Source organism: Phalacrocorax carbo (assembly GCF_963921805.1).
Source record: "Phalacrocorax carbo chromosome W unlocalized genomic scaffold, bPhaCar2.1 SUPER_W_unloc_1, whole genome shotgun sequence".
NCBI classification, from domain to species: Eukaryota; Metazoa; Chordata; class Aves; order Suliformes; family Phalacrocoracidae; genus Phalacrocorax; species Phalacrocorax carbo.
Window position 1 is genome coordinate 118,438 of NW_026990243.1, and position 21,142 is coordinate 139,579.

At 57.4% G+C, this 21,142-nt stretch overlaps 1 protein-coding gene, 1 long non-coding RNA gene and 1 pseudogene across 2 annotated transcripts; all 3 read right to left on the bottom strand.

Annotated features, from left to right (window-relative positions):
* Positions 1-4,245: 4,245 nt before the first annotated feature.
* On the bottom strand, positions 4,246-10,254 carry LOC135310797 (stomatin-like protein 2, mitochondrial; annotated as a pseudogene).
* A 769-nt stretch (positions 10,255-11,023) lies between these two features.
* On the bottom strand, positions 11,024-12,607 carry LOC135310798 (uncharacterized). The gene is made up of 3 exons (XR_010370806.1): positions 12,234-12,607; positions 11,997-12,149; positions 11,024-11,466 (listed from the first exon to the last, which is right to left on the bottom strand). It is a non-coding gene; the product is annotated as an uncharacterized LOC135310798 (long non-coding RNA).
* Positions 12,608-13,876: 1,269 nt separating this feature from the next.
* LOC104047790 (atos homolog B) lies at positions 13,877-20,746 on the bottom strand. Its single transcript, XM_064439773.1, has 7 exons — positions 19,585-20,746; positions 17,908-17,966; positions 17,499-17,595; positions 16,849-17,007; positions 16,375-16,443; positions 15,696-15,901; positions 13,877-15,351 (listed from the first exon to the last, which is right to left on the bottom strand). Exons 1-7 carry the CDS (start codon positions 20,656-20,658, stop codon positions 15,198-15,200), a joined length of 1,818 nt encoding a protein of 605 aa, XP_064295843.1. The 5' UTR covers positions 20,659-20,746; the 3' UTR covers positions 13,877-15,197.
* Positions 20,747-21,142: the final 396 nt, after the last annotated feature.

A 21,142-nucleotide genomic window follows, 5' to 3' on the forward strand; every position in this document is an offset into this window, starting at 1 on the left:
AGGATTGAGAACTCAAGCATAATCATGGGCGCCAAGCCCAAGACTGCCTCCAACCACCACATCTCCCACCAGTCCTCCTCTGTTTGTGAACAGCAGGTCAAGCGAGGCACCTCCCCTGGTAGGCTCACTTACCAGCTGCGTCAGGAAGTAATCTTCCACACACTCCAGGAACCTCCTAGACTGTTCCTTCTCTGCTGTGTTGTATTTCCAGCAGTCATCTGGTAAATTGGAGTCCCCCACTAGAACAAGGGCTACCAATTGTGATACTTCCACTAGCTGCTTGCAGAATGCTTCATCTACCTCGTCATCCTGGTTGGGTGGTCGATAACAGACCCCCAGCCAGATATCTGCCTTGTTGGCCTTCCCCCTCATCCTTACCCATAAGCACTCGACCTTATCATCAAAATCGCTAAGCTCTATGCAATCAAAGCACTCCCTAACATACAGAGCCACCCCACCACCTCTCCTTCCTTGCCTGTCCCTTCTGAAGAGCTTATAGCCATCCATTGCAGCGCTCCAGTCGTAAGAGTCATCCCACCATGTCTCTGTGATGGCGACTAAGTCATAGCTATCACTCTGCACAATGGCTTCCAGCTCCTCCCGTTTGTCGCCCGTGCTGCGTGCATCGGCGTAGATGCACTTGAGCTGGGCTATCGGTTTCACCCCCAACCTTGGCACGCCACCCCTAGGCTCCTCTCTAGTGGGCCTGGCTATATCCCCTTCCCGCCTCGAACCTAGTTTAAAGCCCTCTCGATGAGCCCTGCCAACTGACGTGCAAGAATCCTTTTCCCCCTTTGAGACAGGTGAACGTCATCTGATGCCAGCAGGCCTGGTGCCATGTAAACCTCCCCACGATCAAATAAACCCAAAATTCCACCAATGGCACCAGCCGCTGAGCCACGTATTAATCAGATGAGTTTTCCTGTTCCTTTCAGTATTATTCTTCCCTGCCACTGACGAGTTTGAGGAAAACACTACCTGCGTTCCCGATCATTTGACCAGTTGCCCCAGCTCCCTGAAGTCCCTTTTGATTGCTCTTGGGCTCCTCTCCGCAACCTCATCACTGCCCTCCTGCACAACCAAGAGCGGGTAGTAATCAGAGGGCTGTACCAGACCAGGGAGTTTCCTAGTAACATCTCTGACCCGGGCCCCAGGGAGGCAGCAGACTTCCCTGTGGGATGGGTCTGGTCGGCATATTGGGCCCTCTGTCCCCCTCAGAAGGGAATCGCCTACAACAATTGCCCTCTTTTTCTTCTTAACAGAGGCGGTCATAATGCGTGGGGCTGACCGACTCTCCCTAGGCAACCTTCCGGTTGGACCTTCACCTACATCCTCATTTGCCTGGCCCTCAAGTTCCAGAGCCCCATGCCTGTTGTGTAAGGGCAGCTGGGAAGGTGAAGGAGGCCGGGAGGGGATTCACCTGCTGCCTCAAGCAGGGACCTGTTTCCATTCCCCCCATCTCTTAGGTTCCCTCCTTCTGCTATGTGGCAAGAGGGTAGGGGATCCTCTGCTTCTTGTGGAGCTTCTTGTGGAGCCTCCATCCGCTGCCTTGTCCCCGGGGATGATAGGGTACGGCTCCACCAATCTATCTCCCTTTCGCTCTCCCTGATGCTCCTTAACCTTTCCACTTCCTCCTTCAGCTCTGCCACCAGGCTGAGCAGACCATCCACCTGGTCACACTGCAAGCAGCTGCTGTCTCTGCTGCCCTCTGGTACGAGTGCCAGGCTCAGGCACTCCCTGCAGCCAGAGACCTGGACAGCCACATGTTTGTATGGGGGCTCCATCTGAGTCACCACATCCCTTCTGGCAGTGGTTCTCAGGCGAGTGGAGACCATAGCTAGGGCCTCTCCTGGGGCGGGGCGATGACCACTAGCTGAGTTACTCGTTAGAGCCTTTAGAGCCAGGAAGGGGACTGCGCCCTTGCTGCTCACCCTGCCTGCATGAAGTGCCATGCAAACTGCCGTGCCACACCCTTCTGACGCCCCACACCCTGTTTGCTCGCCCTGTTCACTGCGCTCCCTGGGGGCTGCTTTTGTACGTGTGGGGGTTTTGCTGCCTTCGCTCTTGTCCCCGCCCACGCTGAGTCAGAGCTGCCTCCCGTCAGGAGCTCACTCCTTCCTGCTCTGGGTGGGGGGAGGGCTGGGCTACCCTCGCTCTCCCTGCGCTTTTGCCTTCATGCTTTTTGCTGCGGTTTTGCCGCTTTGGGAAGGGTCCTCCGGCGCGACCCTCCGCTCCGGAACCCTTTGCCTCGGTGGCTTCAATGTTGAGCCACGGGGTGGTGTAAGGGACTAGAAACTTGTCTCAACATTGTTGGCAGGACAGTTTAACTACTGAAGCCTAATCACCACGGCAACCAGGACAGTTTAGCCACCGAGGCCTCATCACCACGGCAACCGAGTTCTACCCCACAGGAACATGTGTGTGTCCCCTGTTGTCTCGGAGCACATGGCCCCAGTCCTCCAATCCTCTGCACATGTGCCCAGGCCCAGGGTCGACTGACAACATATGGGGGAGGCTCGGACCCTCTAGAACTTTTGAGCACCCTCTAGTGATGGTACTGGACATGCACCCCACCGCCGAGTGGGAGGCGTGGGTATGCAAAACAGTTCCAAGAACTTACTGACTATGCAATAGGAAAACGCTATAAAAGGTGAAACCAGCAGAGGCCACAAGGAGCGTTCTGGAACATTCCCCCACCAGATTTGAAGATACATCGGACCGACAGGATGCTGCAGATCCGTGGTGGTAGCTATTGCAACTCTCTCTCTCTCTCTCTCTTCCCCCCCCTCCCCCCCCCTTTTCTGTCTTTCTCTCCTTTTCTCTTGCGTACTTCTTGTTGGCCAAATAAAGTGACTTGGCACATGACTCCGTTTTGAGTCTTAATTCTGTTTCCGAGAATGTAAAAGGAACCTAGTCATGATAAAACATTTGAGTTAATCAGAAGTTAAGCCCAGCCACCCCCAACCACCCAGAACTACCTGAGGTTGGTTGGAAAGCAAGGGGGTTTAACCCCTGCCAAATTGTTCAACCCAACAGTGGATCGTGACAGGTGGTACAGGAAACTCAGCTTGTTCTCACGGGGCAGCGGGCTGACCTTGGCTGGGTTAAACCAGGCAAACTCAAAACGGAGGGCATCAATGATGACAAGCACAGCCTTGGAAAAGTGCTGGGGCACCCAACAGGAGGCTCTGCCTCTGCCACAGTGGCAGCATGAGTGGGTCTGAGCAGGAACTGCTGTTGGCAAGCTCAATCTGGGTGAGCAGGAAGCCACTCGTGAAGAACCTGATACCAGCAAAAAAGAGAAAGCAGACCCAGGCTAGAAAGAGCAGCACTGTCGACCGCTGCGTCCTAGGGGGAAGGACAGGTAAGCTCAGGCCCCTATGGCTCTACGTAGGCCAAGTACCCACCCCCCGCCAGTACCCATCCCTGGCCACTGCCCTGCACCCCAACAACCCCTCACACCCGCTTGTCCCCGATACTCCCCAGACCACCCCAGCCGCTACCCTGTGACTTGACTTTACCCATTACCACCCCATACCCTGATAACTGCCCTGTGCACCTCCTTGTACCCCCCCAACCACGCAGTGCCCCGATTCCCCTCCTACTTCCCAGCACTGCCCAACCTCTTTCATACACCCCCAGCCACCACGTAGCACCCTGACTCCTGGGCCGCTACCTTTGTACCCCCAGCATCCATCGTACCCCACAGACACCGCCTGGCACCCTGACTCCCCTCCTGCCCCCCAGCACCTCAGCTTCCCTCACAGCCCCTCAACCCCTGTGGCCCCGCCACCCTTCTCCCTGGAAGCACCGCGCGCAGCGGCTGTAGCCGCCCAAGAACGTCGGCACGGGGAGGGGCAGTGCCCCCCAGTGGCCAGGTGCCGCCCAGCTCCCTCGCCTCCCTCAGGGTGGGGGACCCCGGGCACCCACAGCTCAAGCGAAACGTTGCTTTAATTAATTAATTGCCACAGTCGTTCCCCTCGCCATGGTGCACACTACAAAGAGTACACTATAGGGACCATCCCTGCGTACCCCCAGGGGCAGTGGCACTGGTGTGAGGAACCAGGTGGGGGATGCACGTGACTGCAGCGGGTGGGACAGGAATCCCACAGCCTGGGAGAGTGACCCCCCAGGAGAAGGGTCCCCAGGCTCCTCTTGCAGATCATTGTGCCTTTCTGCAGGTCAGAAGCCTGCTTAGGAGGGATAGTCCCCCCTCAGTAGCACACAGCAGGTCCTGCTCCTGAGTGCCAGGGGATGTGCTGCAGCACCAGTACCATTTATTACGTTATTTAAATCCAAATACAAAATAAGGACCAAGGGAAGAAGAGCAGCCTGGCAGACCCCAGGATCATTCTGGCTCCACTAGCTGGAGTTGGCCTGTTCTGCCTTAAGCACCTCCATAGTGGGAGGCTGGGGGTCCTCACGGGCTGGAGGCATCTCATCCTGGGTCTTCACAGCTTGTGGCTTGGTCAGTGTAGTGTAGATGCCCAGGGCCTAGAAGGAACAAGAGAGCCATGGGGGAGGAGAGGGGAAACTGCATGCTCTGGGGCCGTGGCAGAAGACACTGTGTTGGAGCAGGTAATTCCACTGTGTCAGAAGTCAAGCAAGTGGGGCAGAAGACCAGCTTGGCTGAACAGGGAACTCCTCTTGGAACTCAGGAGGAAAAAGAAATTGTATGATCTCTGGAAGCAAGGTCAGGCTTTGCAGGAAGATTACAGAGCTATGGTTCGCATATGCAGGGAGAAGACACAGAAGGCCAAAGCTCAGCTAGAGTTGAAACTGGCCAGCGCTGTGTCAGGCAACAAGAAAGGCTTTTTTTAAGTATGTCAATAGCAAGAGGAGGTCTAAGGAAAACATTGGACCAGTACTTCTTGAGGATGGTCACCTGACAAATAGGGATGAAGAAAAAGCAGAGGCATTCAATGCTTTTGTTGTTTGTTTGTTTGTTTTTGCCTCAGTCTTTAATAATACTGACAGACCTCGGGCTGCCCGGTCCCCTGAGTCAGAGGACTACGAGTGTGGGAACAGTGACTTTCCATTTGCATGCACTGAAATTGTAAGGGAGCAGCTGTATCAGCTGAATGTTCACAAGTCCATGGGGCCTGATGGGATTCATCCCAGAGTACGGAAGGAGCAGGCGGATGTTACAGCAGGACCCCTCTTGATCATCTACCAAAGGTCTTGGGAGTCTGGGGAGGTCCCTGCTGACTGGAAGCTAGCCAACATTATTCTAAGCCACCAGAAGGGCGTGAGGGAAGACCCAGGAAAACTACAGACCTGTTAGCCTAACCTCAGTACCTGGAAAAACTATGGAGAAGATCATACTGGGTGCTATTGAAAAGCATTTAAAGGACAGTGCAATCATCAGGCACAGTCAACATGGGCTCACAAAGGGAGAGTCCTGCCTAACTAATTTGATATCCTATAACAAGGTCACCCACCTAGTGGATGAAGGGAAGGCAGTGGTTGTAGTTTTTCTGGATTTTAGTAAGGCTTTTGCTACTTACTGTCCCTCACAGCATCCTTCTGGACAAGTTGTCCAACTGTGGGATGAGCAGGCACACGGTGCACTGGGTGAAGAACTGGCTGAAGGGCAGGGCTGAAAGGGTTGTAGAGAATGGGGCTACATCTGGCTGGTGACCGGTCACCAGCGGTGCTCCTCAGGGCTCAATTCTAGGGCCAGTTCTGTTCAATATTTTTATCAGCGATCTGGAGGCAGGAGTTGAATGCACCATTAGCAAGTCTGCTGATGATACCAAACTGGGAGGTGCTGTTGACTCCCTCAAGGGGCAAGAGGCCTTGCAGAGGGATCTAGATAGATTGGAGCATTGGGCTGTGATTGACGGGATGAAATTTAACAAGTCCAAATGCCAGAATCTGCACCTGGGACAGAGCAACACCAGGCACAAGTATAAACTGGGAGAGGAGTGGCTGGAGAGCAGCCCTGCAGAAAGGGATCTCGGGATGGCGATTGACAGTAGGCTCAACATGAGTCAGCAGTGTGCCCTGGCAGCCAGGAGGGCAAACCGCATCCTGGGATGCATCAAACAGCATAACCAGCCGGTCAAGAGATGTGATTATCCTGCTGTATTAAGCATTAGTGCAACCTCACCTTGAGTACTGTGTGCCGTTCTGGGCCCCACAATTTAAGAAGGACGTGAAGGTCCTTGAATGTGTCCAGAGGAGGGCAACAAAGCTGGTGAAAGGGCTGGAAGGCATGTCCTATGAGGAGCGGCTAAGGACGATGGGTTTGTCTAGCTTGGAGAAAAGGAGGCTGAGGGGCGACCTCATTGCTCTCTACAGCTTCCTGAGGAGGGGAAGTGGAGAGGGAGGTGCTGATCTCTTGTCACTGGATACCAGGGAGAAGACATGTGGGAATGGTTCAAAGCTGCATCAGGGGAGGTTCAGACTTGACATTAGGAAGCGTTTCTTTACCAAGAGGGTGGTCAAACACTGGAACAGGCTTCCCAGAGAGGTGGTTGATGCTCCATGCCTGTCAGTGTTTAAGAGGCATTTGGACAGTGCCCTTAACAACACGCTTTAACTTTTGGTCAGCCCTGAAGTGGTCAGGCAGTTGGACTAGATGATCATTGTAGGTCCCTCCCAACTGAACTATTCTATTCTAAGACTGGATGTGCAGTAGGAATGGGACAGGGCAGACAGGGCCACAAGACGGTGGCTTCAGGAGCTGACCTGAACCCCTGCTCCATGTTCAGACCTGTTCAGGGCATAGGGGTGGACAGGGAAGCGGCAAACTTTCACCCCAAAGAGACGGTGAAAAAGTCAGTGCTTGCCTTGTATTTTTGCCAGCTTATTCTGGCACAGAGAGAAGGATCCTGGCTCCTACAGCCACAAGCCAGCTCAGGCCAGTCCCTGAGCCAGGGATTGCCACAGCAGGAACCCTCCTGTTTCCAAAGGACACTGTGAAGCAGCTTTCCCAGCCCACAGCTTCTATTTCGGACCCACCTGCCAGGCCAAATTCCTCCTCATCTCCCCTTTCCTGCCACAACCATCCCCTCTGCAAGGGCCAGGCCTTGCCAGGCTGCCACCTTCACTTCCCTCAGGCAAGAGACGGGGTCCCTCCGACCACACTGACCTGTGCAACCATGCTGGTCACATCACCAGCATTGGCAGGCAGCAGGACGGTGTTGGAGTCTTTGGCAAGCTGCCACAGAGAGAGAAGCAGCGGCATTGCCATGCTGGGGAGAGAGGGCCAAGGCTCAGCAGCGAAGAGGCAAGTCACATACCACTAAGAGCTCATCCGTGCCCCCTACCCTTAGCCCACCCCGGGCTGGTAGCGGCCCAAGACAAAAAAACTCCTCGCTGCTGCCGAAGATGCCAGGGAACATCCAAGAGAAAGCCAGGTGCCACCCCAGCCTTGGTTTCATCTCCTTCAGTGCTAGCGCCAAAGCTGTGGCTGTCCTGAGGAGCCATTGCTCACCTGCTGTGCCAGAGCAGCCGCCAGGAGCTGAAATGCCTCAGCCTTGACCAGCATGGCACTGGCTTCTCCTGCAACGAACCACAGCAAAACGCACATCAGAACTGCAAAGTGCTTCTAAGGGGCAAATCAAAACAACCTCAAGGAGCAAATCAAGACAACTTTGTGCACACAAAGCCTCCTCTTCCACAACAACAGCACGGTGATATTCCTGCAACACACCTCCTGCCACCCCAGGCTGCAGGGCAGCAGCACAAGCTGGAGCTCAGCCCAAGGGCACCAGCAAGGAAGGATCAGCATAGCTGAGGAAGCCTGGCCCACAGACAGTGATGTGGCCTGCTCCTCAGGAGCATCACCCCTCAGTACAGAGGGCTACAGATCCCCCAGGCCCCACATGTTCTAGCCCAAGGCACTACCAGCAGCTTTGTTGATTTGTTCAGCCTTCTCAGCTTCTGATGCCAGGATCTGGGCCTGCTTCTGCCCCCCAGCCACACTGATAGCCAATTCCCACATCCCCTCTGACTCCAGCACTGTTGCCCGCTTCCATCGCTCTGCCTCCACCTGCAAACACAGGTCAGATGCCAGTCTGCCATGGCCGCGATGAGGAAATACAATCCATGGGGCAAGTGAGGCGAGGACATGCTCCTACGTCCTGCTTGGGCAAGCATGGCTTAGCAGAGGATAAGAACACGGCTACAAAACACCAAGCGACCCCTGGTGAGGGCTGGTTCTCCTTCTCATGCTGCACAGCCCTCCCCAGCCCAGTCCACACCTAACTGGCCACTTCCCCCTTCTCCCCTTCCAGCCCGGAGATCTGGCACTCTGCTTTTCCCAGGGGGAAACCTTCAGCTCTAGGATTTTCCTCCTACAGAGCCCAGTAGGGATTTTAAAGGGAGCTGGCAGGGCTTGCATGTACCAGGCAGGAGCCACCACTGCTGAAATAAGGATGGGAATTATTTATTCAATAGCTGTACATTTGCAGCCAAAGTGCCAACAGGCTCCCCTCACCACAGGAGGGCCCAGTGCTGCCAGCTCCGGACAGAGAAGAACTGTGCTGCATGGAAGGGGGGGGGATTTCTCTCTCGTTCCAGACTGCCTGCCCAGAGAACCAAACCTGCATCTGCATGGATTCCTTCACGCGTGGGGGCACATGGATGTCCTTGATCTCGTAGCGCAGGCACCAGATTGCCCCAGCAGTCTGAGGCCTGGTTGATGGCATCCACAATGTTGGCGTTGAGGGACTCCCACTCCTGGGAGGCACAAAAGAAATGGCAGAGATAAAAGAAGAGACGCTTAGCACGAGACAGGGGTCAGAAGGGAAACCTCCCCTCGTGGGCCAAAATCAGCCAGAAAACCCCAACTCCACAGGCATAAGGCAGGGCCAAATGCTTCCCACATCTCTTGAAGGGGTTACCTTCTCCTAGGGAAGGCAGTGCCCAAAACTGAAATTGCTGATACACAAACATCTGATGTACATCTGGATACAAACCTCATCCAGGAATGCCAACAGCTCCTGCTTCTGCCCAACAAATGTAGCATGAGGGCTACACCCCCTCTGAACCAGGTCAGCCAGGACACTCTCACTGGGCCTGAGCAAAGAGTCACCGACTCAAGAGAAACACAGCTGGACCAGCCAGGTCTGGGCATATACCACCCATCACCCTTTCCAACTAACCCAGGGCAAGGGAAAAAATAGCTCCTGTTTAAAACAAAAACAAAAAGAAAAGCAAACAACAAAAACAACTGAAACAAGACCCACCTTCAGGGATTCACTAGTAGGTCAACTGAAACAGAAGCCCTCTAAGCAAAAGGCATTTTGCCGTTACATGTATCAGCCTGGCCGTGCAGACCCCCCAGGGTTTTGAGAAATGCTGCTAGATGCTGGCATCTCCATGATCCACCTCCCCAGCTCACCCAGAAGACTCTGTCGAGGGAGAGTTTGCCAAGTTCAGATCTCATGGTCGTCTGGGCCAGCTGGGTCACTGCATACTCAGGATCTTCTACCCCACAGCTGGCCTGGAGAGCAGAAGCAAAAAACAGAGTCGATGGCAGTGCCGAGAGGGACTCCGAGTGAGGCGGGATGGGCAAATGCTAAGCACCAAGACAAGAAACCTGCCAAAGAAAAGCAGGGTCCAGAGCTGAGATCTGCCTTCCCCTCCTCTTCCCATTCCCTCAGGAGAGGGAACAGGGTGCTCAGTCCAACCGCCTTGCAAAGCACAGCAAGCCAGGCAGAGGCTGAAGCACGCATCGTGGAGAGAAGCAAGCCAGCAGAGCCAGGTGAGCAGTGCCTGAGGGCCTGCCAAGGCAGCCAGCTGGGTGACACGGCATATGCAGACCGTGCTGGGTGCAGCCAGAGACGGTAAAAGGCTGCCGGTTTGACTCATGCTGAGTGTCAGCACAGCAGGGACAGTACCTTGTACAGGTACATAACCCGCAGATAGAGCGCACCGTCAATCTGCAGGGTGACATTATCTGCCAGGAGAGAATGACACCTTCTGTTTAGCGGAGCAGCAAAGTAAAACCATGGCAAACCCCTCTCTCCTGACAGACTTAGCAGAGCTGGGCAGGGTCATCCCTTTCTTTCCTGGTGTCAACAGTGTGGCATGGAAGAGAGATCGGCTGAAAAGGACCTCCTTATGCAAAGGGCTTTGTAAAAAGGACCCTGACATTCCCTACAAAATGCCTCATTTTGACATTTTAATACACAAGAAGTCTCAGGTCTCCAGATCAAACCATTTCATACTGTAGTAATTTTAAAAAATAAAGGGGGGGGGGGGAGGGGGATAAAAAGCTTTACCTGATCTGAAATAATTTTTTACAGAAACACAGGGGAGATCTTTCCTGGTTCAAGACAGGAAAACATCTGAAATCTGAAAAACGGATTCCTGCCCAGGTGCGTTCAACCCAACAAGGGGCAGCCGCAGCCCACAAAGAGCAGACAGGACCTCCTGGGGTTCTACCACTCACAACGCCACAAGGACAGTCAAGCCCAGGTGCCCAGGGACAGGGCTGAGTATGTGTCGTGGTTTAGCCGGCAGCTCAGCCCCACACAGCCGCTCGCTCACTCCCCCACCGGTAGATGGGGGAGAGAATCAGAAGGGTAACGCTCGTGGGTTGGGATAAGAACAGTTTAATAATTAAAAGAAACAACAACAGAAATGCAATGTAAAGGAGAACAACGAGAGGCGCAAAGCCCCGGGGGAGGGGGGAAGGGAACGAACCGCCGAAACAAACCGCACGCGCCGCAGCCGCTCACCGCCCGCCGACCCGACGCCGCTCCCGAGCCGCAACCTGCCCCCCCTTAATATACTGGTCATGGTGTCACATGGTATGGAACGAACATGCCATTGGCCAGTCGGGGTCAGCCGCCCCCGCCGTGGCCCCGCCCCACCCCGCGGCAGAGCGCGGGAAGCTGGAAAGGTAGCCGACCCCCCACGGTGAGGAGAATTAACCCCTTCTCAGCCAAAACCAGCACAGTATAGAATCTGGGACACTTCCACTCTTCCCCATGCTGTCCTTTGCTCACCCTGGATGCAGCGGAAGGAAAAGGGCAAGACACAGAAGCTGTTCCTTACATAGGGTGACTCTGGACATAATGAATCCGATCCAGCAGAAGGATGAGGAAGTTCAAAACCTGGGAAAAGGTTGGGACTAGAGAGCTGAGCCCTCTAATCTGGGGTTTCACACCTCCCCCCCAGAGAGCTCAGCCAGGCTAGAGAGGGCTGTGCAAAGTTCAAATATACTACACGCTGTAGATGCTTGTCCTGGTTTCAGCCGGGATAGAGTTCATTTTCTTCGTAGTAGCTAGTATGGGGCTATGTTTTGGATTTGTGCTGGAAGTAATGTTGATAACACACTGATGTTTTAGTTGTTGCTAAGTAGCACTTACACTGGTCAAGGAATTTTTTTCAGCTCCACATGCTCTGCCGGGTGCACAAGAAACTGGGAGGGGACACAGCCGGGACAGCTGACCCCAACTGACCAAAGGGATATTCCATACCATATGATGTCATGCTCAGTATATAAAGCTGGGGGAAGAAAGAGGAAGGGGGGGGATGTTCAGAGTTACGGCGTTTTGTCTTCCCAAGTAACCATTACGCTTGATGGTGCCCTGCTTTCCTGGAGATGGCTGAACACCTGCCTGCCCATGGGAAGTCGTGACTGAATTCCTTGTTTTGTTTTGCTTCCGCGCGCAGCTTTTGCTTTACCTATTAAACTATCTTTATCTCAACCCATGAGTTTCCTCACCTTTACTCTTCCAGTTCTCTCCCCCATCCAGTTGTGGGGGGAGTGACCAAGCGGCTGCGTGGTGCTTGGTTGCTGACTGGGGCTAAACCACGACAGAGCAGGCAGAGCAAACGTGCTTCCCACACAGAGGAAATTTCAGTTTCTCAGTGCTTTTAACACCCCACCAAAGGAAGTTAGTCTACAAGCAGCCAAAAGGATCACAATCTGGAAGAATAAGCACACCATCCCCCAAACCCTCACACAAAGGACACGCCTCGCTACAGCTTTAGGAACCTGCTGAATCCAGAAGGGAAGAAAAGCAGCTCCTTACAGGCTCAAGGATTCGGTGGAACTTGCCCATCCTCTCCACCACCCAAGCCTCCTGCTGCGGCACAAAGAGCACTCCAATATTAACGGGCAGGCCGGAGTTCAAGCAGTGCGGTGCTGGGGCCAGCCATGCCGAATGTTTCGGTTGTTGGGAGCACTGGAGAAAGGAAAAGGAACAGAATGGAGACTGGCTGCTGGCACCTCAGAGCCCAGCACCATCCCTGCACGAGCACAGACACACCTGTGTGCTGCACCAGGCAGCCCTGCCCCAGCCCCTTGCATGTGATGACCCTCCTCCTCCAGGCCCCGCTCTCTCATCTGGGATTGCTGCTTACGGCCCCAATACACCAGGACAGGAAACATCACTGACACCCTGAACAGGCACACACCATGAGGGGATATAGGCTGTCCCCACAGGGACGAGACCTAGGCCCTAGGATCAGTGTGAGTTTCAGGGCCTTCCCTGCAGGTGTAGGGGAGGCTCACCCCAGTGTTGGAGCTTTCTCCACATCTTCCCTTCCCTTCCCTCACATCCCCACATGGGGGGAGGAATAAAGCCTCTCTGACACTGTAAGGGAAAATAAGGTGTGGTGTGGGGTCTCTTCTGCCCCACTCAGCCCCCTGTAACCTGGTCAGGCTCCTTCCTCCCACCCCTCTCACCTTGCTCCCAGGCCCCCCTCGCCAGCCGGTCCCTCCTCAGCCGTGGCTACCTTCCAGTTCCCCCCCCGGACCTGCTCCTCCTGGGCACTCTCTCACCCTCCTCCCCACAGCCCCTCACTCCCCCCAGCTCCCCACAGCCTCCTCACTAATCCCCATGCCCCCCCCAATCCACACCCCCTCGCATCTATTTCTCCTACACTCATTTCCTCCCCAGTCCCACATCCCCCAACCCATCCCCTCCCCAGCTCACCTCACCACTCCTCATATCAGGTTGCCCCCAGTCCCCCAACACCACTCCCCCAACCAAACTCCCACCCAGCCCCCTCAATACCCCCATATCCATTTGCCTCCAGGCCTCCTCTGCATACCCCAATACCCCTGTCCCTACTCAGCTTCTCTTTCCCCCCCCCGCCGCCGAGCCCCCACGAATCTCTTCCATCCCACCCTCCACCCATCTCCTCAAGGCTTCCTCAGAGCCGCAACACCAGCTTCCCCCAAAGCCCCCACCTGCAACAGGCCAGGGCAGCGCCAGCATGGCGCGCCGCAGCTCCACCCGACAGCCCGGAAGGCCTCCCGGGACGCCCCACCTCTTCCGGGTGAGCCGCCCGGGGCACCCCGTCCCGCCGCGGCAGCCGCTGCGCTGCTTGTGGTTCCGCTGCCCCCGGGAGCGGCGAGACGCGGGAGTCGGGCTCGGTTTCCAAACAGGCGTTTATTAATTTAAAAACAAACACGAAAAGTACCGGTATAGCCTCGCCAGGCAGCTGCCAGCCTCCCCGTCCCGGCTGAGCCACGGCGACCGAGGCCTGGGGCCGTGGGGCGAGGGGAAACCCCAGTGTTCTGGGGGGAGTGGGACCCCGGGCCCCGCTGCTGTGGGATGGGGGGGGACGCGGGGGGATACGACTCCGGGACCCTGGTGTCATGGGGCAAGAGGTGCCCCAGGACCCGGTGTCGTGGGGGGAGCAGGCCCCCACTGTGTGTGTATGGGGGGGGGGAATGAGTGGGACCCCGGTCCCCCCAGCCTAGCAGGGCCAGAGCCTCTCGGCCTTCCCATGGCAGGGGAGAGTAGGGCCTCACCCCCACAAGTGTGGTAGAGGCCTGTCCCGTCCAATCCCCACACCCCAGCTCTGCCAGATGGAGCTCTGGGGAGAGGGGAGAGCTCTGTGAACACGGGGTGGGCTTTGTTTAAAATGACGGCTGTCCCAGGGAGCCCCTGGTCCCAGGGTCATGCCCACACCAGCGATGGTGCAGCCTGTCAGTCCTCCCTGCATGAGCCTAGCTGAGACCCCAGGTCATGGGGATTACACAGATGGGGTACATGCAAGCTCATTTTTCCTATGTCCCCTGCCCCTCTCACCTCTCTGACCCACCCGGGGCTCCTGAGGCTGCAGCAGGGATGGGCACTGCTCCAGATCACCCCCAAACACCCTCCTGAAGGTCCAGCCTGACTTCCATTTGATGCCCTCTGCTGCCTCCCCTCTTCTCAGGAACTAAGCCAGGGCTCCTGCCCATCCTCCAGCCCCTGATCATGCTGCCAGCAGACCCCTGCCCAAAGCCGTCTCCTGGATGGAATTCACCCCACACGTGCACAGATGGTGCAAGGCTCTGATTTTTTGGGAATCTCCACCTTCTCTCAGATCCACAGCACACATGGGCTCCGGAGGCTCCTGCCTGGAGGGCTGTCCCTGTGCTCCTGCAGAGAACCCCAGGTCCCCATCCATGGGACAGCCATGTCTCTTAGCCCCAGGAGCCATGGCAACAGCCACTTCCCTGCCAGCCACAGATTTCTTGGGGTCTGGCTTGCCCTAAAGGGGTGGGAGGGCAAGTCCAGGCCTCCTCAAACTGCCTGAAGTGGGGCTGGCCCCACAGAGCTGGTGCCCAGCAAGTCTTGGCCTCCCCTGGGGCTTTTAACACAGCCCCGGCACGGGAGCTGCACCCTGGCCGAGAGGTGGGTCACCGTCTCCTTCCATAGCCCGAGGTGTCCCCATCCTCAGTCACCCTCATAGCCCCTACAGCCCTGACACAACCCAGGCAGCCCTGCACTGCTGAGCGCAGCCTCCCTGCTGCCAGGGGCCTCATCCAGCACCAAGAGGGTGGGGGGAAGAACAGCACAGCACCTCTGATCCTCCGCACAAGCCTCCTCTGCACTCTCAGTGACAATAAATACTAATAAATGCAAATTCTTCAACACGTTCTGCTCCCAACCCCGGGATCAGTGCGGGCAGCCTCACCCAGAGCCCCCAGCCCAACTGTTCACTCCCCCCCAGCTCCAGCCACATCTCCAAGCTGGGAGCAGCGCTGGCAGAAGGCTTGGGCATGTCCCTGGAACACTGGGGCTGCTCCCCAGCCCCTGCCCCTCCTGGTGAAGCCCCCTCAGTGTTCTCAGCCCTGCCGCAGGGCACAGGCACGGCATCTGTGCTGCTCAGGGGGACGGGGGCACACAGGGAGGGCAATACATCAAGGTGGTGCTTGCTCGCTGGCCCTTTACTCATCTCTCCCCAAGGTGCTGGGCTAGAGGCTCCCCGGTGGCCCTGGGGGATGGAGAAGGTCAGGTTCGGGGCGAGTAGCAGGGGTTCCTCGGCATCTCCGTAAAGGATTTCAGTTCACAGGGGATCCCCGAGTCGACCTCAATCGACTTGCGGGAGAAAAGCAGCCGGATGTCATCATGAAGGTAGATCTTCCCTGACTTGGAGCTGTGAAACCTGAGTGGAGACAAGAGCAGGGCGGAGGGACCTCAGGCTCCCAGGCAAGGGCAGGACAGCCTCAGTGGGGGGCACGACCCCCTCACCTACTTTGGCCCCTGGTCAAGGTGGCCATGCTCTGGTTGCCTTCAGAGGGACAGAGGCTTCTGGCCTCAGGCAGGGCAGCAGCTCTGACCTCCCCGAAAAAGCAGCCAATCCCTGCTCCTCCTGAGGGCCAGGGGATCAGGCCGCTATCCTCCCACTCTGGCAGGAGGGCCTGCAGGTTTGGGGGAGGCAGGGACACATGGGAGAGGAGCCCAGGGGTGACCCTGGGGCAGGTGCCCATCCCTCCCAGCGTGCCCTACCTTAGGTGCATCAGGTAGCAGAGGACCCTGCAGGGTGGGCTGGTGCCTGGTGGGTTGCTGGGGGCCACAGTGGCCCTTTCCTCCTCCCCCCCGGGCACCAGGAAGATGCGGTGGCGTAGGAAGGTCATGTGGTTGGCCGGCATGTCCTGGAAGTCGTACGTCACCAAGAACATCTTCACCACAGTCTTGTTGGGGTTAAATAAGGTCTGGGGGTAAAGGGGTAGGGGGTGTGACTGGGAAGGGCACAGGAATGAATCCATAGGGCAGGGCTGGGGCATCTGGGGGCAGTGCCAGTGGGCCCAAGGGCCCAGAAAGCCCCACACCAGCCCCAGAGGGCTTAGCCTGAGGCCCACAGGTCGGTGCTTTCCACACACCTCCACTCCCGTGCTCCCATCCCATCCCCACTGCACATGCACGCTCTCCTGCCAAGACCCTTGTCCCTTCCCACCAACCTCTTCCTTCCCTGCATCTCCCATCACCTTGTCTCCCTGACAGCACCCTGGGGACCCTGTGCTCCCCTCCACTGTACTTTCCCAGCAGCCACGTAACCCCTCTGCACAGAGCTTTCCGGCTGCTGCCCCTGCCAAGCAACGTAATGGAGTGTATCCGCCTTGGGGAGCAACTGGAGCCCACCTGGCTCCCTCCCCATGGCGCTGCCAGAGGCCAGGGGACGACTCACCACTTGGATGGTTCCAGCTTTGGGGACACTGTAGCCTTTCTTTCCCAAGGCCTCCAAGTCAATCACTCCCTGGGGCAAAAGAAAGCATGTGAGAGAGGGAGAAAGCCTATGGAGAGCCCAACTGGGAACTGGCATGGGGCCACAAGCCCCTCTTGCTGGGAACACCTGGCACAAGGTGGCAAGACAACGCTCGGCTCAGTCCCTCTCCAGACAGAAGGATGAACAAGCAGCAACACAGAGGTGACAGTGAAGCGGCAGCCATGAGATGGCTGGGCAGCAGCCTGCCTGTTTATACACCTGCAACGGTTCCTGCTTTTTTCCCCTCTTCACTTTGTGGGTTAAATATTGCTTCCAGCACAGCTAGCAGTCTCCTCAGGTAGGTGGTTGAGAGGGGCAGCCCCCGAGGATGCACAGTGCCTGGGTACAGCCCCCATTCACCTCCCCCACAGGCTCAGCCCTCCCTCGTCTGCCTACCAGGAAAGGCGAGGGTGCACTATGTTTGGAGATGTCGAAGTAGGTGACATCAACGGGCAGGGTGGCGTGCTGGGGGCAGTAGGAGCCACTGGCACCGATCTCTGCCGTGAACCCCTGGATCCTCCCCGACGGTGCAAAGCGCCCTTTCAGGACGGACTCCTGAGAGAGGAGGGAAGCGTTAGGGACCTTCAAACACCAGTCCTGCCCCTCACCTCTAAGCTGCAGATGAGATCACCCCCATCTCCACTGCAATCACGTCTGCTTGCCCTCGCATGTCTCCCAGCTCTCCGGAGACTGCTTGTGAGTGTCCTTGGCTGCTCGCTCCAAGACAGACCCATCCTGAATTGGTGGACTGAAGCCAGCGATCTAACACAGAGAAGCAGTGAGAGTGCCTTGGCTCAGCTGCTCAGCTCCACGGCGGCCATCTCAGCAGCGTCTGGGGTCCTAGCATGTCACCCAAAGATCTACTGGTTGAGCCATTCTGCTGGTGGATGGTGGCTGCACGAATGGCCACTGCATGCCAGGCCCTTGGGAACAATCAGCCCAGCCCCACACTGGGGCTCCCTTCGGGCTCAGCCTCTCATGCTGTCGCCAGCCCAGCCCAGAGCCCGCAGGACCCACCTCCCTCCCTGGCAGGTGGATGCTGTTACCTCAAAGTTGCCCAGCAGAGCATGGCTGATGGTGGTGGTGGCCCAAGGCGCTGTGGAGGACCTGGTACCCCTCCGGAGGCTGCTCCAGAGATGTCGCCTTTGAGAGAGGAGGGAAGATCAGTGTCAGGCTGGAGAGCACGTAGCCCTGGGATGCCCATGTCCCCGGGGTTGCGGATCCCTCTCCAGGTCCCCCCATACCTTCCTTTGGTGGAGGTTGAACCGACTTTCCTACCTCCCGGGGCAGAAGAAACCTCCCTCCGCCCACAGCCTGGGGTCTTGTGGAGGAGAAATGCCTGGGGCAGGGAAGGGATTTGTCCCAACCCAACCCTCCCACGGGGCTGCAGGGTACTGGGGTGGCCAGGCACCCTGGGCCCCCACAGCTGGCCCTTGGGGCTGCCGAGATACTCACGATTTGAGGCGCAGCCTGCTCTTCAGCCTCCTCCTGACTGCAGTGCAATCTGCAGGGCTCTGGAGGGGGCACGAAATCAATAACTGTGTTAGGGAAGCAACCAGGGACTGTGCGCCCCCAGGAGGTGCCATCGTCCTTTGCCCTGCCCCACAGCCCCATGAGGGTCCCAGCAGATTGGACAGGCCGTCAGCAGCCTCCACGGGGGCAGCCGGCAGGGCAGTGCAAGGGCTGGGGTGGGGACATGGGGCTGCCAAAACTGAGACCTGGCTGCGAGGGCAGGTCTTTACCCTCCCAAAGTGGCTCTACTGGGGAATGGGGTGTTGGTACTCAGCCTGAGGGTGCAGTGCACAGCTCCCACCCTGCAAAGCAGGTCTCAGGGCCAGCCCCAGTGAGCAAGACACCCCCAGACAGAGCCATGCACCAACACCCCCTTGCACCTCACAGGGAAGAAAAGTCCCATCCCCAGGCAATTCATGCAAAGTCCTTGGTAATGTCACCAGGCAGAGGGGTGTGCTGCCTGTCCCTGCCCACAGCCAGGCTCCTACAGCTGTAGGGCAGGGGGTTAAAGCCAGGGCCACACTGCAGCTTCCTTTTAAAGACGTCTCCTTTTCAGGGGGGACACTTTCCCTTCTGGAAGCCACACAAAAGGATGATGGAGCTGGCTGGCATAACCAGGCAGGAAAACCAAGGGAAGATGCTGGAGGGCTTCACTCTGCAAGGGCAGTGCTGGGGGCAGCCAGGCCAGGGGACAGTCACCAAAAAGGGCACGTGGGCAGGGATGGAGCTGTGCCCCCATGGACAGTGCGTCCTGACTCCAAGCAGCAAGAAGCCAGGGTAGCTCTGCCGTCAGTCCCTGTGGGTCCCTGCACCATGGGATGCCCCAGGGAAGGAGAGAAGCGTGCCAGCTGTGGCGGGAGCCTGCTGCAGCTTCAGCCGGCAGGACACAATGAAGGCAAGGAGCTGGTTAGGAGGGGCTGGTAAGCAGGGAGGAATTGCAGGCAGCTCCTGAGCTACCAGGGTGGTTGTAAACCTCCGGAGTCTGCCCCATTTCTGAGAGCTTGTGGCACCCTGGGGACATGCCACGGGCATCCCAGAACTGCAGAAAAGCCAGTGGCATCTCTGCACACAGCACTGGGGCTCCCACTCCCTGGCCAGAGCATGTCTAGTCCTGCTCCCTGCCACCAAAACCCTTACCCAGCAGGCAGAGTGCCCTGATGGATATCACAGCCAGGGACCCAAGCCATCCCACCCCTCTGCCTTCTTCTCCCCCAGGCAGGCAGAGGACAGCCACTCTTCCCAAGCCTGATGGTAAGTCTGGCTTAACATGAAGCTGTCAGACACTGACTGTGGCACCATGCCGTGTGTCCAACTCTTGCTGTCACGGAGAGGTCATGTCCTGTTCGAACAAGGCTCTCCAGGCCAGAGAGCTGGTTGCAAGCAGCGGATCCAGTGACTACAAGGTGTCAAGAGCCGGTGACAACCTACAAGACAGTGTGTCCCAGGGCTGGCTGTCAGCTGCTGCCCTGCTCACACCAGGGCTGTGGCACTGGGACAGAACAGGACACTGTGCCCCAATGGACCACGTGCCCACGAGCACCATGTTTTGCCCATGAGGACAGCCCTGAGCTCTGGGTGTCCCCGGGCCATTCCCTGCCTCCCCCCACGAGTGATGCTCACCTTGGCCATGGGAAGCAGGTGGTTCCAGAAAGGTGCCCCCTTGGCATCGGTGCTGCAGCAGGCTGTGGGCACCATATGGCATGGCAGGGCCCTCTTCTTCCTCATTGGTGGGAACAGGCTCTCGTTCTTGGAGCAGGAGTCAGCCACAACCTCACCAGCGGGCAGCAGCTTCCTTTTGGCTGGGCAGCTGCTGCCACCAAGCCAGCTGCTCCCACAGGGTGTCTTCTCCAGGGAGCTCGTGTTGTTGGGCTCGGGGCTGAGCGCTGTCTGCGGAGCTGGGGGCTCCTTGCACCTGTTGGCCACCACTGGCCGCTCCTCTTCTCCACTAGTCCTGCTGCTGTGAGCCATGCTGCTCCCTGGCTTCTCTCTCTTCCCACCAGAGTCCAACTGGGGAGTTTGTGCAATATTGTGCAAATCAAGGTAAAGTAGGTTGTAGCCACTCGCCCGCTCCCTGTTATCACCATAGTCTGGGGGCTGATCCCCCGGCAGGACAGGGCAACCATCTCTCGTGTGCAAAGTACTGCAAGCAATGTGCCAGGAGGAGGAGGAGACACCCCGTGACTTGTCCTCTCTGCTGGCCTTGGGGCTGTGGCAAGGGCTGCCCTCACACCGGTGCTCCACCACCTGCAGCCCGCTGTGGGAGAAGTGCTGGGCAGAGCCACACAGGGATAGCTCTTCCACCAGCAGACTGTCCTCAAAGGTATCATCATCATTCAGGGTAGCCTGCCCAGGGCCCCTGTCATACTTGCTGTCCACCCCACCACCACCCCAGTGAGTTTGTTTGGGATCTCGCCCCCCCTCCAGAGTTTGCTGCTCGGGGTAACCCCCCTTGACAGCTGGCTGGCTGCCTGCCCGCTGCTCTGTGCTCTCAGAGGAGCTGGAGAGATGGGAGAAAATAGAGACCTGGTAAACCTTCTGGCGCTTGATCTCTGTCTCGTTGTAGCCCATGAAGATGCCATGGTGGGTGCAGCGCTGTGAGGAAGGCTCCAAGGGCGCCTCTCCAATGGGCCGGGACAGGCTGGGGTCCATGCCGCGCTCTGGGGGCAGGGACATCTCCGCGTGGATGTGCCGCATGGAGCCTTACTTGCCTGAACTTCAAGTGGAGCCGGAGTCAGAGCAGCCCATGCAGCAGCAGAAGAGGGACTGTAAAGTGCCACAGGTCACAGTGCGAGGACAGGAGGTGGGAGCTGGACCCCCCCTCGCTCAGGATGTCTGGGTGAGCCCTCCTCTGTGGGGTGCACTGCAGTGCAGCATCTGGAAAGAGAGAGCAGGAGGACAGAGATCAGCCTGGGATCCCCGTCCTCGTCCAGTCTTTCAGCTGCAAAGGACCTGCCAGGACACAGGCAGCTCCCCGTACAGCCCTGCTTGAACCTTCCTCTCTGGGGACAGGAAGAGGAACCAGGCTGGTGTGGCTCTCCAGGGAACCCTGTGGCATCACCCACCTGCAGGATCAGCACTTCCTTCCTGACCTGGGCATGGAGAGGAGTCTCCAGTTGGGCTGGAGGCTACTGGGAACAAGTCCGGACAAGTGGGGAGAAAGGGGCCTGCCCTCTGCCAG